Source organism: Pongo abelii, chromosome 11, assembly GCF_028885655.2.
Source record: "Pongo abelii isolate AG06213 chromosome 11, NHGRI_mPonAbe1-v2.0_pri, whole genome shotgun sequence".
Taxonomy (NCBI): Eukaryota; Metazoa; Chordata; class Mammalia; order Primates; family Hominidae; genus Pongo; species Pongo abelii.
This window is the reverse complement of record NC_071996.2, coordinates 81539911-81564061: the sequence shown is the minus strand read 5'-3', so window position 1 is coordinate 81564061 and position 24151 is coordinate 81539911. Positions and strand designations below refer to the sequence as shown.

General features: G+C 37.6%; 1 protein-coding gene across 1 annotated transcript in view; it reads left to right on the top strand.

The window, feature by feature from the left end:
* CCDC141 (coiled-coil domain containing 141) overlaps positions 1–24151 on the top strand; it is a 228237-nt gene that overhangs the window by 137513 nt on the left and 66573 nt on the right. The window contains exons 8-9 of the mRNA XM_054549559.2: positions 2191–2385; positions 15568–15740. Coding sequence (XP_054405534.1) covers positions 2191–2385; positions 15568–15740 — 368 coding nt within the window. The remainder of the gene's footprint in view (positions 1–2190; positions 2386–15567; positions 15741–24151) is intronic.

The window sequence follows — 24151 nt, the reverse complement described above, 5'->3', positions numbered from 1 at the left end:
GAAATTGCAGATTTTGGAGTCTATCCTCAGTTCCCTGGAAGGTAGCATGAGACAAAGACCTGTGAACTAGTCCTGGTACTGCCTCTTACTGGATATGTAACCTTGAGTAGCATACTCTTCTGAACCTATGTCAATACTAGAAAAAATAATAATATCTAATTTAAGGGTTTTTGAAGATTATAGTTATAAGCCACAATTTTATATGACTGATACTTCAAATAATTCAAATTTCTTACTCTACATTTTATACTCCTGTATTCATTGATCAAAATGTTTTTCTCTTGCACCTAAAACTATAACAGGTTCCATGGACACCACAAAACAATATGTACAGTTTCTATCTTAACACCTGCTAATTGTTATTTAAAATACTATTGAGTGTGTGTGTGTGTGTCTGTCTGGAGTTCAGTGACATGATCACAATTCACTGCAGCCTCGACTTCCTGGTCTCAAGCAATCCTCCCACCTCAGCCCCACCGAGTAGCTGGAACTACAAGCATGCGCCACTATGCCCAGCTAATTTTTTGTATTTTTTGTACAGACAGGGTTTTGCCATGTTGCCCAGGCTGGTCTCAAACTCCTGGGCTCGAGCGATCTGCTTGCCTTGGCCTCCCAAAGTGCTGGGATTACAGACGTGAGCCACCGCACAAGCCATTTTATTCTTTCTTTATATTCCCCAAGGCATCTGTCTTAGCATAGTACTGGGTACACAGTAGTACCATAGTAGTTACTTTGTAAAATGAATGAATGGAAACAATAATGGCAAATTGTGCTAAAATTGTACTTATTTTACACAATGTAATCTAACAAATGTAACTTAATAATAGGATACTTTGTACTGGTAGAACAAGGCAGGATGGAGTCAGACTGAGACTTCTGAAATCTTGTGCTAAATTTTCGACGCTTCACAAGTAGCCTATGCCTATCATTCAACCTCAGCTTATATGGATACCAGAAGATTCACTAACAAGACAGCCATGTTAGAGATAATCATTCTTTTATGACCGTGGGTCTGACTTCAGGACTTTTGCAAGAAACTTGAATTTCCCTTCAAATAAATTGAATGTAAATATGTTTGATTTACTCCAACTCATATTTTAATTCTGTTTAATGTTTTTCCATTCTCATGCAACAAAAAGTAAAAAGCTACCTCTTTTCATTTTCTGAAAGGTCTATATACCATTAAGAGTGAAGCCTTGAGAGGTGAAACTGATATCATGAAGGAGGAAATACCGAACAATAACAGCTATTCATTTTATGAGGAGTAACAGAACTTCATTTTATTAGGTTGGTGCAAAGGTAATTACTTTTAATGGCAAAAACCGCAATTACCTTTGTACCAACCTAATAGCTGTACGTGTAGGCAGACACAAAAACAACAGTCATAAGACATGTGATTTCTCTTCATTTCTTGTACACATTTACCTGCATTGATAGTGAGACTGAATTGTGGGAAAGATATGTTTTTATACTTAAGTGAATAAACATTGGACAAAATGAGTTCAAGATTTAAAACTGTTGTTCATTGTATAGGGGGTATATTTTTAGGTGGAGTTCAGAGAAATGGAAGTGACCTGTATTCAGGTCAGCTGGGAGCTCTGCCAGTCACTCATCCCAACTTCCTGCCTCTTTCTACTCTCCCTTTTTAGCCTCTTTCTGTGTCTTTTCCCACCACATCTACATGGTACTCAAACCTGTAGTGAGGCATTTACCACTACAGTATTTACTACAATTTCATGATTTGAAAATCGAATGGCAGATTTCTGATATACTCAGCATATCTAAATATTCTCTGAATCTTATCAGAAATTACAAAAAGAGGTGTCTTTGTCAATCTGAGTTTCTATAACAAAGTAACATAGACTGAATGGCTTGTATACAACAGATATTTATGTCTCATTGTCCTGGGTGTGGGAAGTTTGAGATCAGGGTGCCAGAACGGTAGAGTTGTGGTGAAAACCCTCTTCTGGGTTGCAGACTGCCAACTTACTGTATCCTCACATGGTGAAAGGGGCAAGGCAGCCCTCTCAGGCCTCTTTCATAAGGTCACTAATCATCTCCCAAAGCCTTACTTCCTAATGTCGTCACCTTGGGGGTTAGATTTCAGCAGAGGAATTTGGGGGGGACACAAGCATTTGGTCCGTAACAGGGGAGATGTATAAAATAAACAATAAGAATGATCTCTTGCAGGAATGGAATTCTGCTGTTGAGAAGCTGAAGAGTGAGGCACTGAGAATTCTGCTGTCAAAGGACTACGTGGAGAAAGAACACCTCCAGCTCTCTCACCAGAAACTCAGTCAGCTTCAAGAAGAATTTGGTCAACTTATGGTGGAAAGGAATACCTGGTTAAAGAAGGCGAATGAATTTTTTAACAGTGCTAACAAGGTCAGTGTGAAGTCAAGTTGATAATTTTCGGTAATCAGGCAGACCAGTAAAAGACCCATTACTTCAACTGACTGGAGCACATCACAGAAGTCAAAACTCCATGTAAAATTTCAAAACTGATAGCAGCAAAGAGAGCTTTCAATATGTATTCCTATTATGGCCATTATTTGATTCTCAAAACTAAAAGACTGTTTTCACATGTAAAAGGTGACTTTAAAAACAACAAACAAACCTCATGAGGGTTTTTTGTTTTTTTGTTTTGTTTGGTTTGGTTTGGTTCGTTGGATGGTTTTTGTTGTTTTGAGAAAGGGCCCGGCTCTGTCACCCTGGCTGGAGTGTAGTGGCGTGATCATAGCTTACTGCAGCCTCGACCTCCCGGACTCAAGTGATTGTCCCACCTCAGCCTCCCACGTAGCTGGAATCATAGGCACAAGCCACCATGCTTGACTTTTTTTTTTTTTTTTTTTTTTGGTAGAGACAGGGTCTTGCTATGTTGTGCAGGCTGGCCTTAAACTCCTGGGCTCAAGTGATCCTCCTGCCTCGGCCTCCCAAAATGCTGAAATTGTAGCTGTGAGCCACCATGCCTAGCCTCATGAGGGTTTTATCTTACAGCTGCCACTGGTCTGTTTCGGGGGGACACTTGTGCCCACATTATAGTGTTTCCCATGGAAGAAGAGAATTATCATAAACGTATCAAGGTTTAAAAATACCTTAAAATTTTTACCGAAGGCCCTCCTTTTTTTCATCCTCTTTTATTTACCAGGTAAAATATATATGAATATTGCAAGCCTTTTTGCACACAAGCCATAAGGCTAGAAACAGTGCCTTAGCCCGATTGTTCCACCTTGGTCTTGCCTTTTTAAGTCAGCCAGAGTGAAATCTGGCTGTGGCCCATCTCCAGGTCTTCTTGAGTTGGAGAAGTGCTCTGCTTCTCCTCTCTGATTCATTGGACATTGATTGCAGCAGGTGGTTCCTGCTAAGTGGCAATGTTCACCTGTTCACATCACTTGAGTACGGCTCAGTATATGAGGCTGGTGATCTTATTTGAAAATTTTTTCTACCTTTCCCAATGTAATATACACCTTCAGACGGTGTTTTTGGAATTGTTTCATACCTTAAATTTCACTGATGTTTTCAAAACAGACAATGTGGCAGGAAATGAATGAGGAAACCCTGGAAGCTAGGTACATTGTGATCTAAAATCACAACATCAACACCCTGAATACAATGTCCTGGTGTATATCAAAATAGTGACTTAATTTTGAACTTCTTTACTAATAAGAAACTTTTTGAAAAAATAAATAGTAAAATTTCAAAACAGAAGTGCTAAATTGTGATAAAATGTTAAAGATTTATTGTCAGATATATTTGTCATTTGGGATTTCTTTGTTTTAAGGGAGGAAACAGATATACCATATTACTGGAGCTATTGAACTAATTAGATGTTAGGTGCTAGTTAAGTTTCTCCTCACTAATTCTGTTTTTGAATAAGAGACTTTTAAATTTAAACTGCATGTTCATTTTTCAAAATGAGTGGGTCATCTACAAGTCAGTTAATATTGTTTCTAAGGAAAACAGTTATCAAACATATTGCTATAAAACAATGCTTCCAGTACAAACCCTATAGTTTACAGCCTTGCAAAATGTAGTTTCTCTCTTTCATTCCCATTCTCTTACTCTTGTTTTCTCTGCTCTCATTATTTTGTACTTTGCTGGGATATTTTTCTGGGTTTTAACAGAGAAGGAATATCTCCTGCAAAAGCGTTTTTTTTTTTTAAAAAAAAAAAAGGGAGAAGAAGAGAGTGGTTACTTTCTCAAACTCATACAGTAATTCAGGTCAGATTGGAGTAGAGAATTTATGTTTCATAATCACAAAGACTTTTGATTTCTAGATTCCCCATTTTATCATTTGAAAGCCATAGCATGCTAACTATACAAATTATAATAAGCTCCACTGGGATTTATCCATACTATAGCAGGTTCTATAGCCAAGTGGCACTCAGAATAGTGTTAAAATCCTTTCTCCCTTTTCAAAGCATCAAGGAAATAATTTCTGACTCCAAATCTAAGAACTCAGTGTGAAAGATGATGGATATTTCTACCTCAGCAAAAATAGAAGCTGGAGTTTGGAATGTAGATGTTTAATCATGACTGTTGAAATGAATTTTTTACTATGTTATTAAGTAAAATAACTATATTATTAAGTAAAATAAATGACGAAATTATGTCGTGTAAATCTACTTAAAGAAGAAAAGTCTTCTTGTGGCTTATAAATGGTATTTTTCTTTTTTATTTATATTGTAAAACCTCCAAATTTTACAAAAATGTGACCACTTTACCCAATTTTTAGCATGACACTCATAGCCCTAGTTTAAAGAACTGAAGTTTTAAAATTAATATAATTTCAAAATCCCTTAAAATGTTTTTTCTAGAATAAAATTCTGTTTACACTAGTGAAAAGGTATGTTCAGTTTATATAATCAATTATCTCTGAAACACTGAATTTTCCTCTTGAAAATTCACTTTGTTGTGCCTTGAGTGCACTGGGTTTCCTAATTGTGAACATTCCTGTTCTTAGATGAAGTCATGCTCTCAAGAACTGTGAGGGGTTTGAGATTTTACCTTACATTCAAGCTAACATGTTAATTTATCACAGTTTCATGGATGATTACAGAAGACACCTGACCTCTGGCTCAGAGGTGATTGATTATAGCAAAGCAGCAGGCAGAGTGTCAGCATGCCCCATCAGTTCTCCCAGCCCCAATTCCCCCTGAGTGATGCAGTTGGGCCCAGGTGGATATATATATGCACCTGCAGCAGGTGGGGTTCAGGAGAGGAACCCTAAGCTTGGGGAATCTGTAGTTTTACAGCAAATAGGAAGCACGCCTGCTCTTTGTCTTGGAGGGCAACATCACCTCAATCCTGAAGGTTGCTAGTTGCAGACCCAACACTGAGAAGTGGCCCAGATATAAAGGGATCAGAGTCCTGTATTCTTGACCTACCAGTGAGATGTGTAGGAGCACAAGAGATCCATGCAGAATTTTCTCTCCCAGCACATGCAAATCGGATGTTAGCACTGCAGGAATAAAAGATGAAGTCAGCACTTTACAAAAAGGTACTTTCCTTGAAAATCAATTTCATTCTTGAAAAGTGGAATTATTTTTCAGCAAACAACTTCTTGTTCCAAATTCGTTGAAGCTAGGTCAATATACTTTTTCAATTTCTATGTCAAATACTAATATATCAAATTTGTTAGTATAATGGGCAATATATAAATGAATGAGTGGGATAGCTTGAATATCTGCTTGGTAAAAAGTGAAATATATGATTTTTTAAATATACTTTTTACTTTTTTGAATTTGGTTAAAATAAAAAGAATAAATATCCAATTTTATCTGCAGAATAGACTGTTAGTAATTTTCTCATATCGTATGTATTTCTTTTTTCATCCAGGTTTTATATTTCTGGTTAAAATCATTGAGGAGTCCCTCTTCCCCCCTTTCCTTTCATTTTCTTTCTTTTTTTTTTTTTTCAGGGGGTGGGGACAGGGTCTCACTGTCACCGAGGGTGAAGTGCAGTGGCATGATCACAGCTCACTGTAGCCTTGACCTCCAGGGCTCAGGTAATCCTCCTACCTCAGCCTCCCAGGCAACTGGGACGCCACCACACCAGGCTAATTTTTTGTATTTTTTTGTAGAGATGGGGTTTTGCCATGTTGCTCAGGCTTGTTGTGAGCTCCTGGGCTCAAGGGATCCACCCTCCTTGGCCTCCCAAAGTGCTGGGATTATAGGTGTGAGCCACCATGCCCCACCTCCTTTCATTTTCATTCATTCCCCTCTCTAACAATTCTAGATAGGGATATTATTATTTACTAGAAATATTTTACAATAATTTATTTTATTATTTAAAGGTGAATTCATGAGAATAATTACCCTTCTGTTTAGATATTCACGTATTTAGTATATATTTATTGAGCCACTGCTATGTGTCAGGCATTGTTCTAAATGCTGGAAAATAAATAGCAGAGAACAAAACTTACAAAATTTGTGAAATTCAGTAAAATATAATTATCACTTAATTGCCCACATTGACAACAGTTCCCCCACTGCCTTTGTCCAGTGGCTCCAGGAGTGCAATTGATTACCTTTAATTCTGCTAGGGTTTGATGATTACCCAAGGTTCAGGAATGTTTCTCACCCAGAGGAAGTGTCTGGCAGCCTGTGGCTTGAGATACGGATGTTTGGACCTGGAGTGAGCAGCAGGTGGCGATGTTGAGACAGCATTAGGAACTTGCTGCTTGCTGTAAACCAACCACTGGATTCAAGTGGAGTGAGCCATATAACTCAAGAATCTGATATACTTCCTGTTCTTTTTAGAGTTTCCTAAAGTGTTTGGTGAATGAACCTATTTGTTAAATCACTTAGCAGAATATACAAGTAAGTGTCAGTTGTCGACATTGACTGATAGCTGATTGGAGAAAAGTTCCTCTAATTATCAGATGTTACTAAGACTTATGAGAACATGGCATGAAATATGAATATAGCACCTATTAGAATAACTCATCTCGATCCTCCAAAATATTCATCCTTCGGGATTATAGATTATCTTATTTATTATACTTCTAGTGTGTTCACAGAAAACAAGCTCTGGTTGACATTTATTGATCACCCCAAACGTATTTATCATTGTTAAGGGATTGTAGTTTGAATCAGAGATAAATATATAATATGTTTCAAAAACAGAATGGGGTGAGCCTGTATTTACAGGACAGCTGCAATTGAACCCAAAACTGTAAAACATAACTGATTGGTCATAACGTATCGTGTCCTATGCCTTCCATTCCCAGGCACATGATTTCATTGAAGAAAGCAAGCAGAGGAAACTGAGGCCAAATCCATTTTATGAACATGGTCTGATTTTTGGGTGGTCAGCCTGAAAGCAAAGATGAAGCAAAAGTTGGGGTGGCCAAAGAAACACACAAAAAGTAGTTTGAAATGTAACAATTGTCATAGCTTCCATTGTTTCTGCCATAGCTATTGAAACATTAATGTCCTTTAAGAAGATGACGTTGCTTTTTCCAGATATTTACAGTGATCCACAGTAATGCTTATAGCAACATCATTGTTTCAGATGCAAACAAAATAATTAAGCATGGAATTTGGTATACTTTTTTCATTTATATATACATGATATATATGGGATCTTACCATTTTCAAAATAAACACATTTTAGGCCCAGCTGATGAAAAAAATTAATTAAAATGGTCCAGTTGTTCTATAGATTGAAATTTTAAAAAAACCTGCTCAACTAGAGTACCTAAAAAAATACTATGCAGAAGGAACTTATTGAGGTAATATAAATGAATTCAAGAAATAGGCTAAATGTTATTAGATATCAAGGAAAATATAATTACTTTCAGTTTCATAATTCCTCAGCAGCCTGTCTTAAATTCCTCTTTTTCAGAACAACTCCCCTTTCTCTTAGAAATAACTAAAGCCACTTATGTTCCCTCCCTTCTTCCATATTTGCATTCAGCTAATATGTTGTGTTCCTATTCTTGCCATGAATCAAATGGGTACTTGAGTGAAAGCAATGAAAGATATAATCCCTGCTTTCCAGGCCTTCTCAGTCAAGTTTAGACGAGAGGCAAGGGAACAGAAGTGCACTGGGTTGTGGGAAAGCTATGATGGAGTAAGCCCAAAGCATTAGGACACACAGAGCAGAGACCCTTAACCTGGCTCAGGGAAAAAGAGTCAAGGAAGGCTCCCCAGAGGAGGTGATCACTGAGTTAAGTTTGAAAAGATGGGGCAAGAAGGGTTGAGGAAGGGCTGGATGGTACAAAGTCGTGCCATGTTTGGGGAACCTAAGATAATTCAATTTGCCAGGAATGTAGGGTGTACACCTAAAGTGATGAGAGACAAAGGTGGTAGAAGCAGGTGGGGAAATCAGGAAGCATTTTGAATAGCATGCTAAGGAGTTTCTATTTTATGCTGAACATGTCTTTAGATATGCAGAGATATTTAAGAATTGAAAAAGTAATGATGATGCAAACCTCACCACAAGAAGCAGATGATGTCTTAATTTACCCTCTTCCTGTACTCCCTCTGACAGAATGATGACTGTAGCGTTTAGAAACCTTTGATTTTAGAGCTCAGAGGTCAGGCTATTTAAACCACAGCAAGTATTTAATAAATATGGCTACATTATTAGCATACAATTATTAAAATAGATATAGCATAGAAAAATTATAGAAAAAGAAACATCTTTAACATCTTAAGTGTCTCATGAGAGCTCACAACTCAGTTCAAATCTAATAGTCTGATAATCAAGACGTTCAATTTTATTGTCCTCACTCATGAATACCTTTCACATTTAAGCCGTCAATGGACTTCTAATTTAAGTGTGTATTAATTGGTTTCTCTTCTATGTGCAGTATCAGATTGTTGCATCTCTCTGTTGGCAGTAAACACATTCTGCCTAGTATTATAGTTATTTATTTCTGGGTAGATTTCTTTTGCTAAATTAAAATTCCTTGAGGGTAAGAAACATGTCCTTTTCACTTTGTGTTCACCAGAACACCTAGAACAGTGACTTCTAGTTAGTGGGTGTTCAATAATTATTTGAATGACTAAGAGCAGTGAAATATTATAAACTGTAGAGTTTCAAGGCCAACTACATGAAATTGTTCATAGGAGATTATATTGATCCAAGGTACTTGGGACTTGACCATTTTGAAAGAAGATAATTTAATTAATATACAAGGAACACAAATTTTAAGCTTCATCTCTGCATCATATTGGAGAAGGCAGGTCGTGCTGTGTAAAGGGCTTGTCATCTACACATAGTGCCTCCTCTGAGACATCTCCAGGCAGCACTAATTGCTTATTTTGTATCATTTCCATAATATTTCTCTGTACGCCTTAGAGAGAGATTATGTCCTAATCTTCTTTGTGTGTCACATGTGTTCAAAAAACTTTTGTCGGATGAATAAATAAATGACTGGCCATGTGACACATCAATTTACATTTTGAGCTTGAGTTTTCTCTTTTATAAAATCAGTCTAATAATCCTCATCTACTTCAGAGAGTCTCATTCAATAATAAAAGTTCTTATAATTGGTGATAAATCGTACACAATCTTTTTGGGATACAGTTGGAGTGTAAAATAAATGGAATTGTAGGGTATTAAGTGAAAATTAGAAATGTTTACTAGCATGACACTTTGCCAAAATAACAGCAGATTTTGGAGCCAGAAAGCCTGAGTATGAATCTGCTCTCGGACATTTATTAGCTCTATGACCTTGGGCAGTCACTTAACTTCCCTGTGCATTGGCTTTTTTAACCTGTAAAATAGAAGTACTATTGGTGCCTTACAAGGACATTGTGCTGTCTAAGTAAGTTAATATATGGCTACAGCACAGAACTGCTAAGCACTCACTAATTGCTAGCCATTATTTTGTCTTTATATCTCTAATGTGATGTAATGTTTTTGTTCATTTTCACATTCCCAGCACATAGCTGAGTACATAGTCCATAGATTTCAATGTTTTTTGAATAAGTGAAAAAATAAGTGCTTTACACATTATAAATGGACATTTTCTACATTAATATTCCCAAGATCATCTTAAAGTCATTTAGGTCAACTTAGAGAAAAGAAACCAGAAATTATAAATAGTAACTAGCTGCCTAAAGTGCTATTGAATGGGTCTGGTTGTATTCCTCAGAACAAGAGATGGTCAATGCATAAACTTCCTCCATTCCTTGTTGATAAAATGCTTCAGATACATACCATTTTCAATCCCAAACCTCTTTTATTCCAGTGTTTTCTCAGCTTTCCAGATTATGAGACAAAAGCTTCCATAGGTGCTAATGGTATTTAATACCTCTCATTAATACCATGAATTCACCCTGGAACAAGGAGGGAGCTCTGGGGTCCAGCAGCAACTGCCTTTGACAGGCAAGGAATAAGCTGGAGCTGCAGCAGGGGACAGCAAATACTGGGAGCTTAAAAATCACATCACCCCTATACTCTGGCCTTCATGGCATTTGAAAGCTTGGGCAGATGTGGGGAGGACCTGAATTAGGAATCAGTTCCCCAGAGTGGGAACCACCAGAAGTTCTCTCAGGTGATGTATAGGAAAGGAAACTGAAGCTTTTGGTCTTTGTAACAGAACCTAAGGGAAATCTGAATCTCTATAGGTAATGGAATCTGGTGCTCTAATTAGAAGCACTAATTAGACTCAACTCAGCACTTTAGCTGAGTTTTGTGTTTTTGGTAGTTATAAGCATTCCAACAAAACTCTCTCCAGCCACTAGACTCGTAGAAGGAAATTTTCTAGGTTCTGCTGTTTTCTTTCTGTTGTTGTTCCTGTTTAATGTTGACTCTCTTCAAGTTGATTAGTCAAGAAGCAAACAACGTTACTTATTAAACACCTTTGTGAAACAGCATGATAGAATTCTGCTAGATGACTCACGGCTCTTGTTTGAATTCGTCTTGTAGATATTTTTAAAAGAATGAAATGTGCCATGTCCTGATACTATCTCTATTTGATTTGGTGCAGGCTGCCTTGGGTCCTGTACCAAGCAAGTGAAAAAGGAAAGGTCTTTATTGGTTTTGTAAAGAACAAACACCAAGCAACTCCTTAGTCTTTACCAAAACAAGACTGAAAAGAGCTGATTCATCTTCTTGTCTGCCTAAAAACTGAATAGTACATATAAAATGTTCAAGAAGAGCTAGGAATCAGAGGGATAAAATATTATCCTTGTCCTATATCCTTTTTTCCCAATCCCGTCGTAGTAGCTTTATTTGACTTGCACATATAAGGTTTGAAGAAAGAGAGATATGTGAAGCAAAAAGGACTAAAGGGAAAACACTACTTCCAAAGGAATTTACATGGGGGTCACAGTGTTCTTATTGCCAGAAATAATATGTTCTGTACTGTGTGTGCAGCAAAGGGAGTCTTTCCATGCTGGATCCGGTATATCAGGTTCTTTATGGATATGGTAAATAGAAAAGCACTCAGTTCTTTTTTGAGGGTAGATTAAGTGAGAGCAATGATACTTAGATCATTTCTGGAACTGGCACATGGAACTGGCAAATTCTGCATGGGAATAAGAGAGATGAGCTTTGTGTATAATTCAGACAATCACAGACAGTATAGTCTTCTTGAAAGTAGCTTCCTGTTAAAGTCCAGAAATTTAACTCTTATTTCTATGTCTGCAGATTATTCCTGTTAGGGTTTGGTTAGGATTGAGGTCAGTATCCAGCCCATCGTACCAATAGGTATTCTACAAATGTATTTGTTGAGCTAATGAAGGAATAAAATCACTCACCTCCTTTCTACTGCTGTAGTTCTATTAAGTGTGATACATAGAACAATTTATAGTAAATATTTTCCTTACACATTTGAGAAAAAGCTCTGGAAGATAATTTGACTATTTTGATTCTAATTATGGTCTATCTTTGTCCTTGATATATCATTCCCTCCTTCTAGTGAATGCTTAGTCTTTCAATTTATTTCCATTTTACTAGGAAGTAATACTTTTATTATAACATTCAGGAGGGGGTGGAGTGGTATCACACATGCATTCAATGACGTTGTGGTTTTAGCATCTAATTCCAATAAAGATGAGACCAATGCCTGAGGATTTGAGAGTGGCAGATGTTCAGTGGGGCCACAGAGGAAAAGCCCATGAGGGATGAATGACAGGCACCAGGTGGCCATGCTCTTCTCAGTGACTTTTTAAAGATGGGCTCAATCAATCAAGATTTAGAATAACAGCCAATATTTTCCAAGTACCTACTATATGTTTGCCACGAAACCCACTTACTTTTATATATTTTTCTTCCTAATTCTCAAAACAACAAACATGACATGTATTAAGGTTATAGTAGCTTTATATTAGAAAATGGGGTTAAGTGTGTAGGCAAGAAAAAACACTTTGGAATTTTCTATTCTTTCTCCATTCACACTGAAAACTTGAGAATTATCTTAAGGGAAGAAAGGCGAGAAGGCTGTGACATTTACTTACAGACTTTCCTTTTATTTCTTCCTTTAGTGTAGCTCAGGGGTTCTCAATTCTAAATGTGAATATGTGTTACTATATGCACTAATTCACATACGTTAAACTTTAAGGGTGATTTAAGGGAGTTGAAGATGATTTTGACTATGCCAGATTTTTGCTTTAGGCATTCACTTTAAAACTAACCCTCGGCCAGGCGCAGTGGCTCACACCTGTAATCCCAGCACTTTGGGAGGCCGACGCAGGCAGATCACAAGGTCAGGAGTTCGAGACCAGCCTGGCCAACATGATGAAACCCATCTCTACTAAAAATAAAAAAATGAGCTGGGTGTGGTGGTGTGTGCCTATAATCCCAGCTACTCAGGAGGCTGAGGCACGAGAATCACTTGAACCCAGGAGGCGGAGGTTGTGGTGAGCTGAGATCACGCCACTGCACTCCAGCCTGGTGACAGAGTGAGACTCTGTCTCAGAAAACAAAACAAAACAAAAAACCTGACCCTCAATTAACAACAAACTCCACTTTATTCAAAATAAGTTATACAAATTTTAAAATGTATTTAAAATTTTCAGAAACAGTGGTTATTGGCAAATGATGTTTCAATGGGTTATGGAAGGATAGAGAAAGTCATTAAATCATCTTCTTTCTTTTTTTTTTTTTTTTTTTTTTGAGACGGAGTTTCACTCTTGTTGCCCAGGCTAGAGTGCGATGGTGTGATCTCAGCTCACTGCAACCTCCGCCTCCCGGGTTCTAGTGATTCTCCTGCCTCAGTCTCACAAGTTGCTGGGATTACAGGTGCGTGCCACCACACCTGGCTAATTTTTTTTTTAATTTTTAACAGACGAGGCTTCACCATGTTGGCCAGACTGGTCTCGAATTCGTGACCTCAGGTGATCCACCCGCCTTGGCCTCCCAAAGTGCTAGGATTACAGGTGTGAGCCACCGTGCCTAGCCAATCATCTTCTTTTCTAACATCAACATTTTGTTGCACTTGGCTCCATTGCCAACCGCAGGGAAGCAAAAGAATCAGATAAAGAAGAGTTCTTCAAGTTCAAAGTTTCTTTAATTAAGTTCTCTTTCTTTTACAGTCTTATAGTATAAGAGAAATCTCTCAACCTTTCTCTGTATCTTTTCTAACCTATAAGAAGGAAAGGCAGAGACATATTTACAAAAAGTAAGTTTTAAAATCCCTCCTTTTCCACCCAAGATTACAACTTTCTCTGGCATAGCCCTTCCTTCTTAAGTCTTCTGAGGTAATCCTTTGCCACATGGCACCACGGCCCAGGATTTAAGAGCAGTGGTCTCAGAGTCAGGAAATTGGGTATAAATCCGAAATCTGCTCCTTGGTAGAAGTGTCACTTTCTACAATTTACTTAACCTCTCTGAGACTCAGTTTTCCCAGTCATATAATGGGGATAATTTCTTACTTCCTCTTAGGACGGTTAAGAAGAATGTGCCTGGAACTAAGCAGGCATTCAATATTCATTGACTGAGTAAAAATTGTGCAACACACAGTATTGAAGCAAGCACGTAGTCCATTCTTATTAAACTATAGTTATCATTATAACTTCCTCTTCACTGCTAAATAAGTGAGAATGATTTTGTTTTAAATATTCTAAATAAACAGAATTGCAGACATGGGAGACATGAGGACATTGGTGGGAAAATAGAATATCAGTGTATAAGTAGTAAGACACTGTTTGAGTGATTTCATTCATAAGTTCGAATTTTGTCCAGTTCCAATTCTGCCACTAGATCTCACCCCCTGAGACGGCAGCAGGCACAGAGGCATGAGTACATTTGTGTACCTCCATGACCATAGCCTCTACATTTGGCTTCGCCTGTGTTGCCCCAGCACCAGCTCAACCTTGCTCGCCTGGTCTCCTTCAGGTCTTAGTGGTACTGGACTCATGAGCCCACCTGTTCTCATTTCTTTTGGTCTGGGATCCTTACCTAGGGTCTTCTGTGGGGCCTTCCTGCTCTACTGGTCAGCTCCTGGCAAGCTCACTGGCTTCCAACTTAGCAACCCAGGGAGACTACACTTCAAGGCCCTGCCTGACTACACAGCACTGCCCAGCTGACTGTGTTAGGACTATTTTCCAGATTGGTATGGAACATTCCATAAGGTGGCTTCTTCCAATAGTGCTAAAGGGCAATGTGGCAAGACCTCCCATGCCATTCAGATTTTCTTCAATGTACCATTTGTTCTCGAGGTCAAAATTATTCCTAGAGACGTTAGGTGAGATATCAGGAGACCTACAAAGATGACTGCACTCTGCTTTTTCTCTTTCTCCTCATATACCCACAGTATTCTTTCATTGCCTTTGTATCATACACTCCTCCATCTTAATACCAGCTAAGCCTTAATGGCCCAGTGGCTAACTCCTCTCTATTTTATGTTAATTCTATAAGCTTAATCCTGCATGCTGGGTTGTTGATCTGCTAATAAAGGAAGAAAATAAAGGAATTTTAAAATCTTCTCTCAAGACAATATCTTGGTTTGCAAGGCTATGTTTTTTATGCATAATCCTATTTCTCCATGTCAGAAACTAAATATTACTTTGGTCTTACTCTTTGCATGGCTTCAAAACAAAATTCTAATCTCTTCTGAAGACGGATGCCTTGGATGGAGTAGGCTGAAGGTCTTATATCTGCAAAAGCAAGAGAAAAAAAGGACATTCATAATTTCTTGAATATTTCCCTACAGTGTTTCAAGAGCAAAGTGGAAGTTACTGGGAAATTTCCTCTAAAGAATATTACAGAAACATTCTTGCCATAAAAGCCTGTATAATATTTTTAAATAACTCATCTATTATTTGTATACAGTGTAAAATGTACAAAATAAACCAGACTGACTCTCCGAATTCTCCAGTTATAACTCTTTGTGTTGTATAGATACATTCTCAATGTAAACTATTTTGGTGATTTTATGGTATTGACATTTAGTTATGCTGAACTAAGCTACGATCAGTTTCCCTAAATGGAACCCTAAAAAACTATACATCTGTTTTCCAACAACCTTCCAAGTTTAAGATGGTTGTTTTTTGTTACAATGAAACTAATAAATTGTTTGACCTGGTTTAATTGCCAGTGTTTTGTGTACACGTTGATGTAGATTTTAAACTAGAGAAGCAGAAAATGAAAGTATGTTTTCTTTGGCAGGCATTTGATGTACTTGGAAGAGTTGAAGCTTACCTTAAGCTCCTTAAATCAGAGGGTTTAAGTCTGGCTGTTTTGGCAGCGAGGCATGAGGAATTATACAGAAAAATTAAAGACTGCACAGCTGATGCTTTGCAAAAGGGACAAACCTTAATCAGCCAAGTAGACTCCTGCAGGTGAGTAAAGTTGATTTCTCAGTGTAACAAGCTTTTTCACAGTTTCCACAACGTGCTAAAAAATAAGATGCATGATTGTCTTTTTCTGGTTCTGATGTTTTGCTGCATTATGATATGGCTTAAAAGGATCTATTGAAGTTTGATCAACAGCTATTCTGAACACAGCCATTGCTCATCCAGAAGTGAGGCCATATTCTGAGCCTGGAGACTTACATATGCTAAAGCTTTCTGTTTACTCGTTTCTGAGGAGGGGAAAGGGAATGGACAAAATAAGAAACAGAGCTTTAGTTCCCAAGGCTTTTCAAACCCTAGCATCTTTATGGAATAGCTCCTTCCCTTTGGTTCATGAGTCTTGAGTCTATCCTGTCCTGTCTTTTTCTTACTGGAAGAAAACAAAATACCAGAATTTCCTTCCAGTTATGACCTTGGTGGCTCACCATGCAAAACCCTAAGTAAACAGTGACAATTATTAATCCAACAGCATGGGCACCAGACCCCATGCTTTTGAACAATGCTCTAGGTGGGCCTGTTTTATAAGCATATTTGGTGAATGCCTCAGTGTTGAGCTTAGTGGACATGAAGAGAGAGAAAGACCTTGAGAAACAGAGAGAGAATGCAGTAGGAAAGTATGGGAAAGAACAGGAAGACAAAGGGGAAATGACAGAGCAGATAGTGGAATGCATATTGACCAGGAAGAAATGAAAGCAGGGCTTACATTTTTCACAGAGAGAGACAAAAAGAATTATAAATGGGTTAAACCCAGTTTTTCACCTTCCATGTCTACAATCTCCTTGAAACTCAAAGACATTCAATTTGAAGAACCATGAAATAAGTGAAATGTGATAAAATCATTTTATTTCTGTTTAAACCCTTGTTCTGTTTGATTTTAGATGAGTTTAAAGGTGTTGATTTGGTAACTTTGGGTTTGGGGAACATTCTTTCCAGAAGACAGTCTGAATCCGGACAGAGGTATTTAACCCAGAGTTTGTGATGTTTGCTACAAACAAGTTGTGCTACATGCACAACTAAGATTAGAAATAATCCAAGGTCTTCCAATAAAAGCCAAAAAGTTGAGACTATGAAGACAAGGGGTTCTCCCCTTTGAAAAATGAATAACTATGTTTTTTACTAAGTTTCTTTACTTTAGCTCCAAGCTGTGCATTAGGTAATAGGGGTGTATTACCTGTGTAATAGCTGTGCATTAGGCTTCAGCAGTTTCAAGGTGTTTCCTCCCATCCAGGCACAAAATATGGATACAGGAACTCCTCCTCCTCCTCCTCTTTTCCAGCTTTTCCAGAATGTATAAATGTCTTGAACAATGCAGAAAACATCCTATGGGGTAGAAGAGACACTTATTGTGCCTGGACTTGGGGTACATGTTGGACATTGATTTGAGTCATATCATGACTGAATTAAGCGGTGAGGTTTCCAGTTATAATTTCAAAATGGTCCAGTCTCAGTTTAACAAAGCACAGACAGATGTTATTTCTCTGGTCAGGCTACTCTTTACTTGCGGCATGTTCCCTGGCTGTGGAAAGGTTCCTTTCACGCATGGGGAGATCACCATGTAGCTGAAAACCTCTACCCAAATCTCTGGAGTTCTGTTTGTGGGTTACTCTTTCCTATCTGGTACCCTGCCCACAAATTCGAGATGCCTTGACCCAAAGCCTGGTTCCTGTCTTCTCAACTCAGCAAGAACTCCAGGCTCTGCTTAGTTCCACCTCTCTGAGCTTTGATCTAAAAATTACCTTCCAGGCAATAAACTAGTGCAATCATAAGGCTCATCTCATGTATTTTCCTTCTCTAACAGATCACTGCCCTGTGCTACTAATTGTTTAGTGTCTGAAAACCATTGCTCATGTATTTGTTTTTCTAGTTGGTTAAGGCATGAGGGTAAATCCAGTCCCTGCCTCTTGACCAGAAACTGAAGTTCCCTATTTAGTTTTGATGCTTAACTCCTGGAGTTAGAAAAGTAGTCACAACTTTTTACTGCTGAATTTTATCCTGTTTGCTCTAATCAGTAATTCTTTGTTTTCAAAACTTAAATATAAGAGGAAAGCTGCTTTTGTTTTATATACATTCTATGTTTGAGGTTTTATTGACTATTTTTAGCCATCCATTTTGTAATGGCTGATATGTTTATTTGCTTCTTTATGTGCCAAGAGTGGTGCTGTCTCACTCAACTACAAAAAACAAACAAACAAACAAGCAAAAAACTCTATGAAATGGACATCTTCATTTCATAAACAGGAAACTGAGATTCAGAGAAGTTAAGTTTAAATTTCATGGCATTGTTTTTGACACTCTACATGTATGAAATTAAACTCCCTTGACACTAGTCTTAGTTTCCTTATCCATACCAGTTTTCTTTTTACCTCTTTTGTTCTTTTTGGTCTTAATTTTTACATAATTATTGTTTTTCAAAGAGACATCTACAATCCTGTTTTTCATGACGCAGACTGGGTTCAATAGAAGAAGAAATAATTAGGTACCATTTCAAAAGCTTGAATGAATGCTTAGGTAAGTGGGTTTAAGAAAATCATTAGCAATATGGTTTCTGTCAACATTGTAGTTCCAAGGTGTTTGGTTTCCTCGAGATTTTATAATATTTTATAAATCAATACTATTTTCATTTTGCAGGAGGAGCTGAAGATAAAATAAAATTGTTTCTTGGCAAAGGACATTTTTGGATTCAGAAGGTAGATCTAGAATAAGAACCCATTAAAAATTGAACTGAAATGCATTAGACTGTCGGTTGCAAACTAAAGCCATACATTGCTACTGACCTCAATCCCATGCATTCTGTTTGGGATTTGCTTCCTTTCCTCATCTAATAATTTATGTGATCAATGAACTGAGTCACCATCACAGGAAAGAAATAGAATGTAAGGATAATATTTCAAGTGCAGCCACTGCTAGAGTGAAGATGGAGTTTAGAATGCTGGCAATGGAAATCAATGGAAATTTCAACAGAGCAAAGCAGATATTGTTGAACATCACAATAGCTTCTGAGACTTCTGAGTGCCAGCCACACTCATGGGACACAATTTATTAAGGTTGCTATTACCAGACACCCAAAAACTGGTATGGATAAGAAACCCAAGACTTCGCGTTAAAGGAATTTTAGTTCATACATTCTGAGTGCCAAAACAATGCCATGACATTTAAACTTAATTTCTCTGAATCTCAGTTTTCTCTTTTTAAAATGAAGATATACATTTTATAGAGTTTTTTTTAAATTGAATGAGACAGCACCACCAGTTGAGCACAAACTCACTTGTTTATTGAGCCCTCTCTATGTGCACCACCATCAGCACATAGAGAGGGCTCAATAAACAAGTACAGTGATACATCGCTTAACAGTGAGGATACATTCTGAGAAATGAGTCTTAGGTGATTCTGCTGTCGTGTGAACATCATAGAGTGCACTTACACACATCTTATACACATACCTACACCTACTTAGACATGGTATAGCCTACTACATAGCTAGGCTAGCCTATTGTTCCTAGGCTGCAGACTTGTGCAGCATGTTACTGTATTGAATATTATAGGCAAATGAAACACAATGGTATTCATGTATCTAAACATAGAAAAAGTACAGTAAAAATACAGCATTATAATCTTTTGGGACCACCATTGTTGATTGAAATGTTATACAGTGTATAACTATACTTTTTTACTTTATATATAAAGAGCTTAAAAAAATACTGAGAGTAATATGGTTGTTTCAGATGATTACAACACAGTCAGTTGTATCAAATTCTATTCATTTTCACTAACTGGAAAGGTAATATTTGAAATAGGGAAGATAAACACTTATCTTAATGTAATAAAAGGCTTAATTTAGTATTGAGGCAGGTAGGAATTTCAGAGGCCCTTTGATCTGATTTTTTTTTCTGTTAGTCAAAAAATAGGACCTCAGAAGTTTACATTTATCTGAGATGAAGCTTCCTTAGTAAATCTGAGACCCTTTCATTATTGTTCAGTAATCACTACTTTATTAGGAACAGATCTACACTGTTTTACTATCATGGAATCAAATACATTTGAAGTTTGAGCAGCTTCAGAAAGCAAATTGTGGTTATTTACATGTTTTCTTGCCTTTTCTATTTCCTGCATTTAATCTGACGATAATTCCAAGTCATTATTAAATAGTTGTTATCTTTTTGGAGTACAATATCTGTCACATAACCACTTTAATTTTAAAGGCATTTTAGTGCATTCTTTATGATGCTTACAAGTGTATGTAATAACAGTTGTCTTAGTCCATTTTCTGTTGCTGTAGAAGAATACCTGAGACTGGTAGTATATAAAAGAAAGAAGTTTATCTAGCTCATGATTCTGGAGGCTGGAAGGCCAAGATTGGGTGGCCACATCTGGTCAGCCTCTGGTAAGAACCTCATGCTGCCTCATAACATGATGGAAAACTGAAAGGAAACCAGGTATGTGTGAAAAAAGGGAAAAACACAAGAGGCAGCCTCGCTTTATAACAACCTGCTGTAGTGGGAACTAATCTATTCCTGAGAGAACTAACCCAGTTTTATGAAACATACATTAATCCATCTTAATGACCATGTTATTTACTTCTTGAAGACACCACCTCCCAACATCACCTCATTGAGAACCAAGCCTCAATATGAGTTTTGGTGAGGACAAACCATACTTAAATCATAGAAATGGCCAAACTTATAGTGAGGTTGAAAGCCCCTGGCTTCCAGCCTTCCTCATCTCTCCCTAAGCATCATCCTTGAGAACCAAGTCTAAAGAAAAACCAAAGACGGCCTGCTACCAAGCATAATTTTGCATTTATTAAGACACAGGAATCTGTGGTGATTGGAAATGCTGGATCCAGGACCTTGTGTGAGGGGAAAGTTTTCTATAATGGGACAAAAATGAGGACCTCGTTTTTTTCTCTCAGTTCAGTTACCAATTCAGAGCTCAAAAACATACAAAAAGCCAGCAAGTGTTGATCCAACACTTACTGCCTTCTTAATGTAGATCTTCATATTTTCATATTTTACAGAGACATAAAACAGGAGTTAATTGGATTTTGCTTTGTTTTCCCACAATTTTCATTTGTGTTGGCTACTGCTACTTCCTTTGGTTGATATTGTGCATGGTTATGAACTTTTTGGAGCAGAACATGATCCCTTTCTTCATTTGTTTATGCAGAAATATTTATTGAGTGTCTTTTGTAAATCAGTTGTTCCCAAGCATCGAATGTGAAGTGTCCATCTTCGTGGTGCTTATACTATTCTGGTGGTAAGAAATAGCCAACAGATAAATCAAATACATAAGATGCTCTTACCCAGGAATGAGTACTATGAAACAATATAAAAGGGAAATGAGATAGAGTGACTGAGCAGGAGATCATTTTAGACATTGTAGTCAGAGAAGGACTCTCTAAGAACAAAGGGGGCTACCCTGCAAGCAGCTGGGAGATGAGTGGAACAGGCAGAGCAATAGTAACGGTGCCACAGAGAGAAGGGTGGTGTGGCTGGAGGAGGGGGTGGCAGGGGGAGAAAGGTGTCAGACAAGACTACAAAGTGAGGGGGGAGGTACACTATGCTCAAAGACTCATTGGCAATAATGGCAAACACTTCTCTGCTCTAGACATAAATTAATTTAATCCTCAAAACCACCCTGTGAAATGGCTACTATTATTATCATTGTCCCTGTTTTGCAGATGAGGAAACTGGGGCACAGAGAAGTTTAATAACTTGCCCTATTGCCTGTCACACTGCAGTAACAGGTGGTGTGAGTACTTGAAAGCTGATCTGAACTACTCTGTTAGGTTGCTAGTTTTTTGTCTTTCTACTCCTTTCATTCAGCTTTAATCAATAACAAGAAGCCTGGGGGCTAAATGAACATGGATCCTTTTTTTAAAATATATATTTTAGTGCACTTAAAATTTACTCTAGCTTCTAGCTTCAGCTCAAGTCCCAAGTTCTCTGCAAAGTTTTTCTTTCTTTCAGTTCATTTAGGAAGTTATCAAATGTACATATGAGCATCTTATATGACATACCAGCACCAGGCCTCAGGGACAATCAAAGCCATATAAAACTGACCCCAAATCCCCAGAACCTGAGAACCTGTCCCATGTCCAGTCAGGGAGCTGCACATCAAGGAAGTGTGCTGCAGGCATGAGGGGCCCATGAGTACAGTGGATGTTGTGGTCACTTCTTCAGAGAAGGGAGACACAATCCTAAAGTCTGAGATCAGGACAGGCCAAATGAAAGGGTGAAATCTGAGAGGGCTATGAACAATTGCTGTATTTGGTAGGCTGAGATGGGTGAAGGGTCTACATCTTCGAGCCAAGATGAACTGAATCAATAACTACCACATAATAGTTTCTTGAATTCCTTTTTATTTGTCACATCTATCTCATGACTTCACTTTTCATTCTGTGCTGGGCTGAATCATTCTTTAGTTATTTCATTTATGACAGTATCATGTCCTCATTCAGACCATGGTATCATCCCAGGGCTGAAACCACCCAAGAAAGCTCTTTTTTACCTTATGTTAAGGGGCTGGCATGACATCGAAGGAAAGCCCTTAACATAGTGAAAATATTTACAAAGATCTTAACAAAAACCATCTCCATTCTCCAACAAAACAAACACATTTCCTTTGCCTAGTAGATTTGTCTATGCCTGCATTTTATATGAACTGTACTAAGCATTTAAGAACTTAAAAATAACTGCTTTTAAAAGACTTTGATGATGCATTTAGATGGTAAATGTCAGATAGTGAAATTTAGGAAATTACAAAGTTGAGTTCTTATGACAGTCAACCCAGCCACTTTCCAAATATTTTCATGTCTATATTAAGCTGTTCTTTTTCAAGGCTGGGTAAATGTCATAACTGAAATCTTGGCTTGTTAACACTGTTAAGGATTTTATCATTCTAAAACTCTTAGTGTGGAAAGTACCAAAAGCTCACACTTCCCATTAAATCCAGGAGTAACTACACTAGGTTCTCATAAAGTATCTTTATCACGGTAATATGAATGTATTCATTTATAATGCTGATGATGTGAAGTGAAGTAGCAAAGATCCCAGAGTAAAAAGATCTGGACCCACAGAACCTCCAGAGGAAGGCTGACTAAAGAGGCAGAATTCCCTGCCCTGGGTGATTGAGGACTCCTCTCATATTACAGGGTTTAGGGAGAAGAGGACAAAGAAAAGAGACAGAAAGAGATGTGAGGGGACATATTTATGAACAAGATGCTCATCACAGTGCTATTTATAATAGTGCAAACCTGAAAACCAGCTAAATATTTCCAGAAACTAGGGAAATGTTTGAATAGTTTAAGGGACAGCACATAATGGAATATTCTAAGTCCATATCAAACAGTTTTTTGAAGAATATTTTAAGACAGAGCATCCTCACAATATAACGGTAAGTAGGTACAAGTGGGACCCAAATTCTCTATAAGGCATGATACTAATGTGGGGTGGAGTAGGTGAGGAGGGCCAGGGGACTACCAAAAAGAAAGTCTTTTTGAAACGAAATACATTAAAAGATATTTTTATGTTTTCCAGAGAATCTCAAATGTGTGCATTTATCTGTTTAGCTCTTGCTGTGCCCTTTTAATCTCAGTATTATGTCGCAAATTATGAGAAAATTTCAGCAATTATCTTTTTAAATATTACTTTTCTGCTATTACCTTTTTTTCTCTTCTATACCTTCTATTAGAAGAATGTTGGAGCCTCTTGGTCTCTTTCCAGTCTCTTACCTGTCTTTGGTATTTTTTCACTATTTTAACTCTTTGTGTTGCATTCTCCATGGGTCCTCAGGCTATTTTCTCTTTTGTCCATTTTCCCTTTGTTTTCATTCATTGATTTCTTCTTTTAGAAAATATATTGTTTTCATTTCTGTGATTTCTAATTTTTTTTGTATCTAATTTTGTTTTATTTCTGACTTTTTGTTTCAAAGTTTCTTGGTCTTTTATTGTGGGTATTGGGTTTTTTTAATCTCTGATGATCTCAGGCATTTACTTTAAAGTCATTGTCAGATTGCTGTGCTTATTTTCTTTACAGCTAGAGTACATTTATCTCTTGGTTGTTGAACGTATCTTGGATTTGCTTTTCTTCATGTGTTTTGAGATTTTGGATTACACTCTCATTTGGAGTGGGAGGGTTTTTTTCTTTGACTTTCTTTTGCTTGCTTGCTTCTCTCTTTGCTCTTTCCTCCTTAGCAGCTTTGCAGTGACCACCTGGACTCATAGGACCTTCAGTCCAGCATCAAAATGTACTTCTGTTATTTGATCAGGGTCACACAAGTGTCTGTGGAGATATTGTGGCTCTTGAAGATGCAGTCAGGAAACCAGAAGAGGGCTTGATGTGGTTCCTGATGGCTCTGCCATGTTTAATTCCGTGGCCCCCATAGCAGTTGGCTGCAGCATT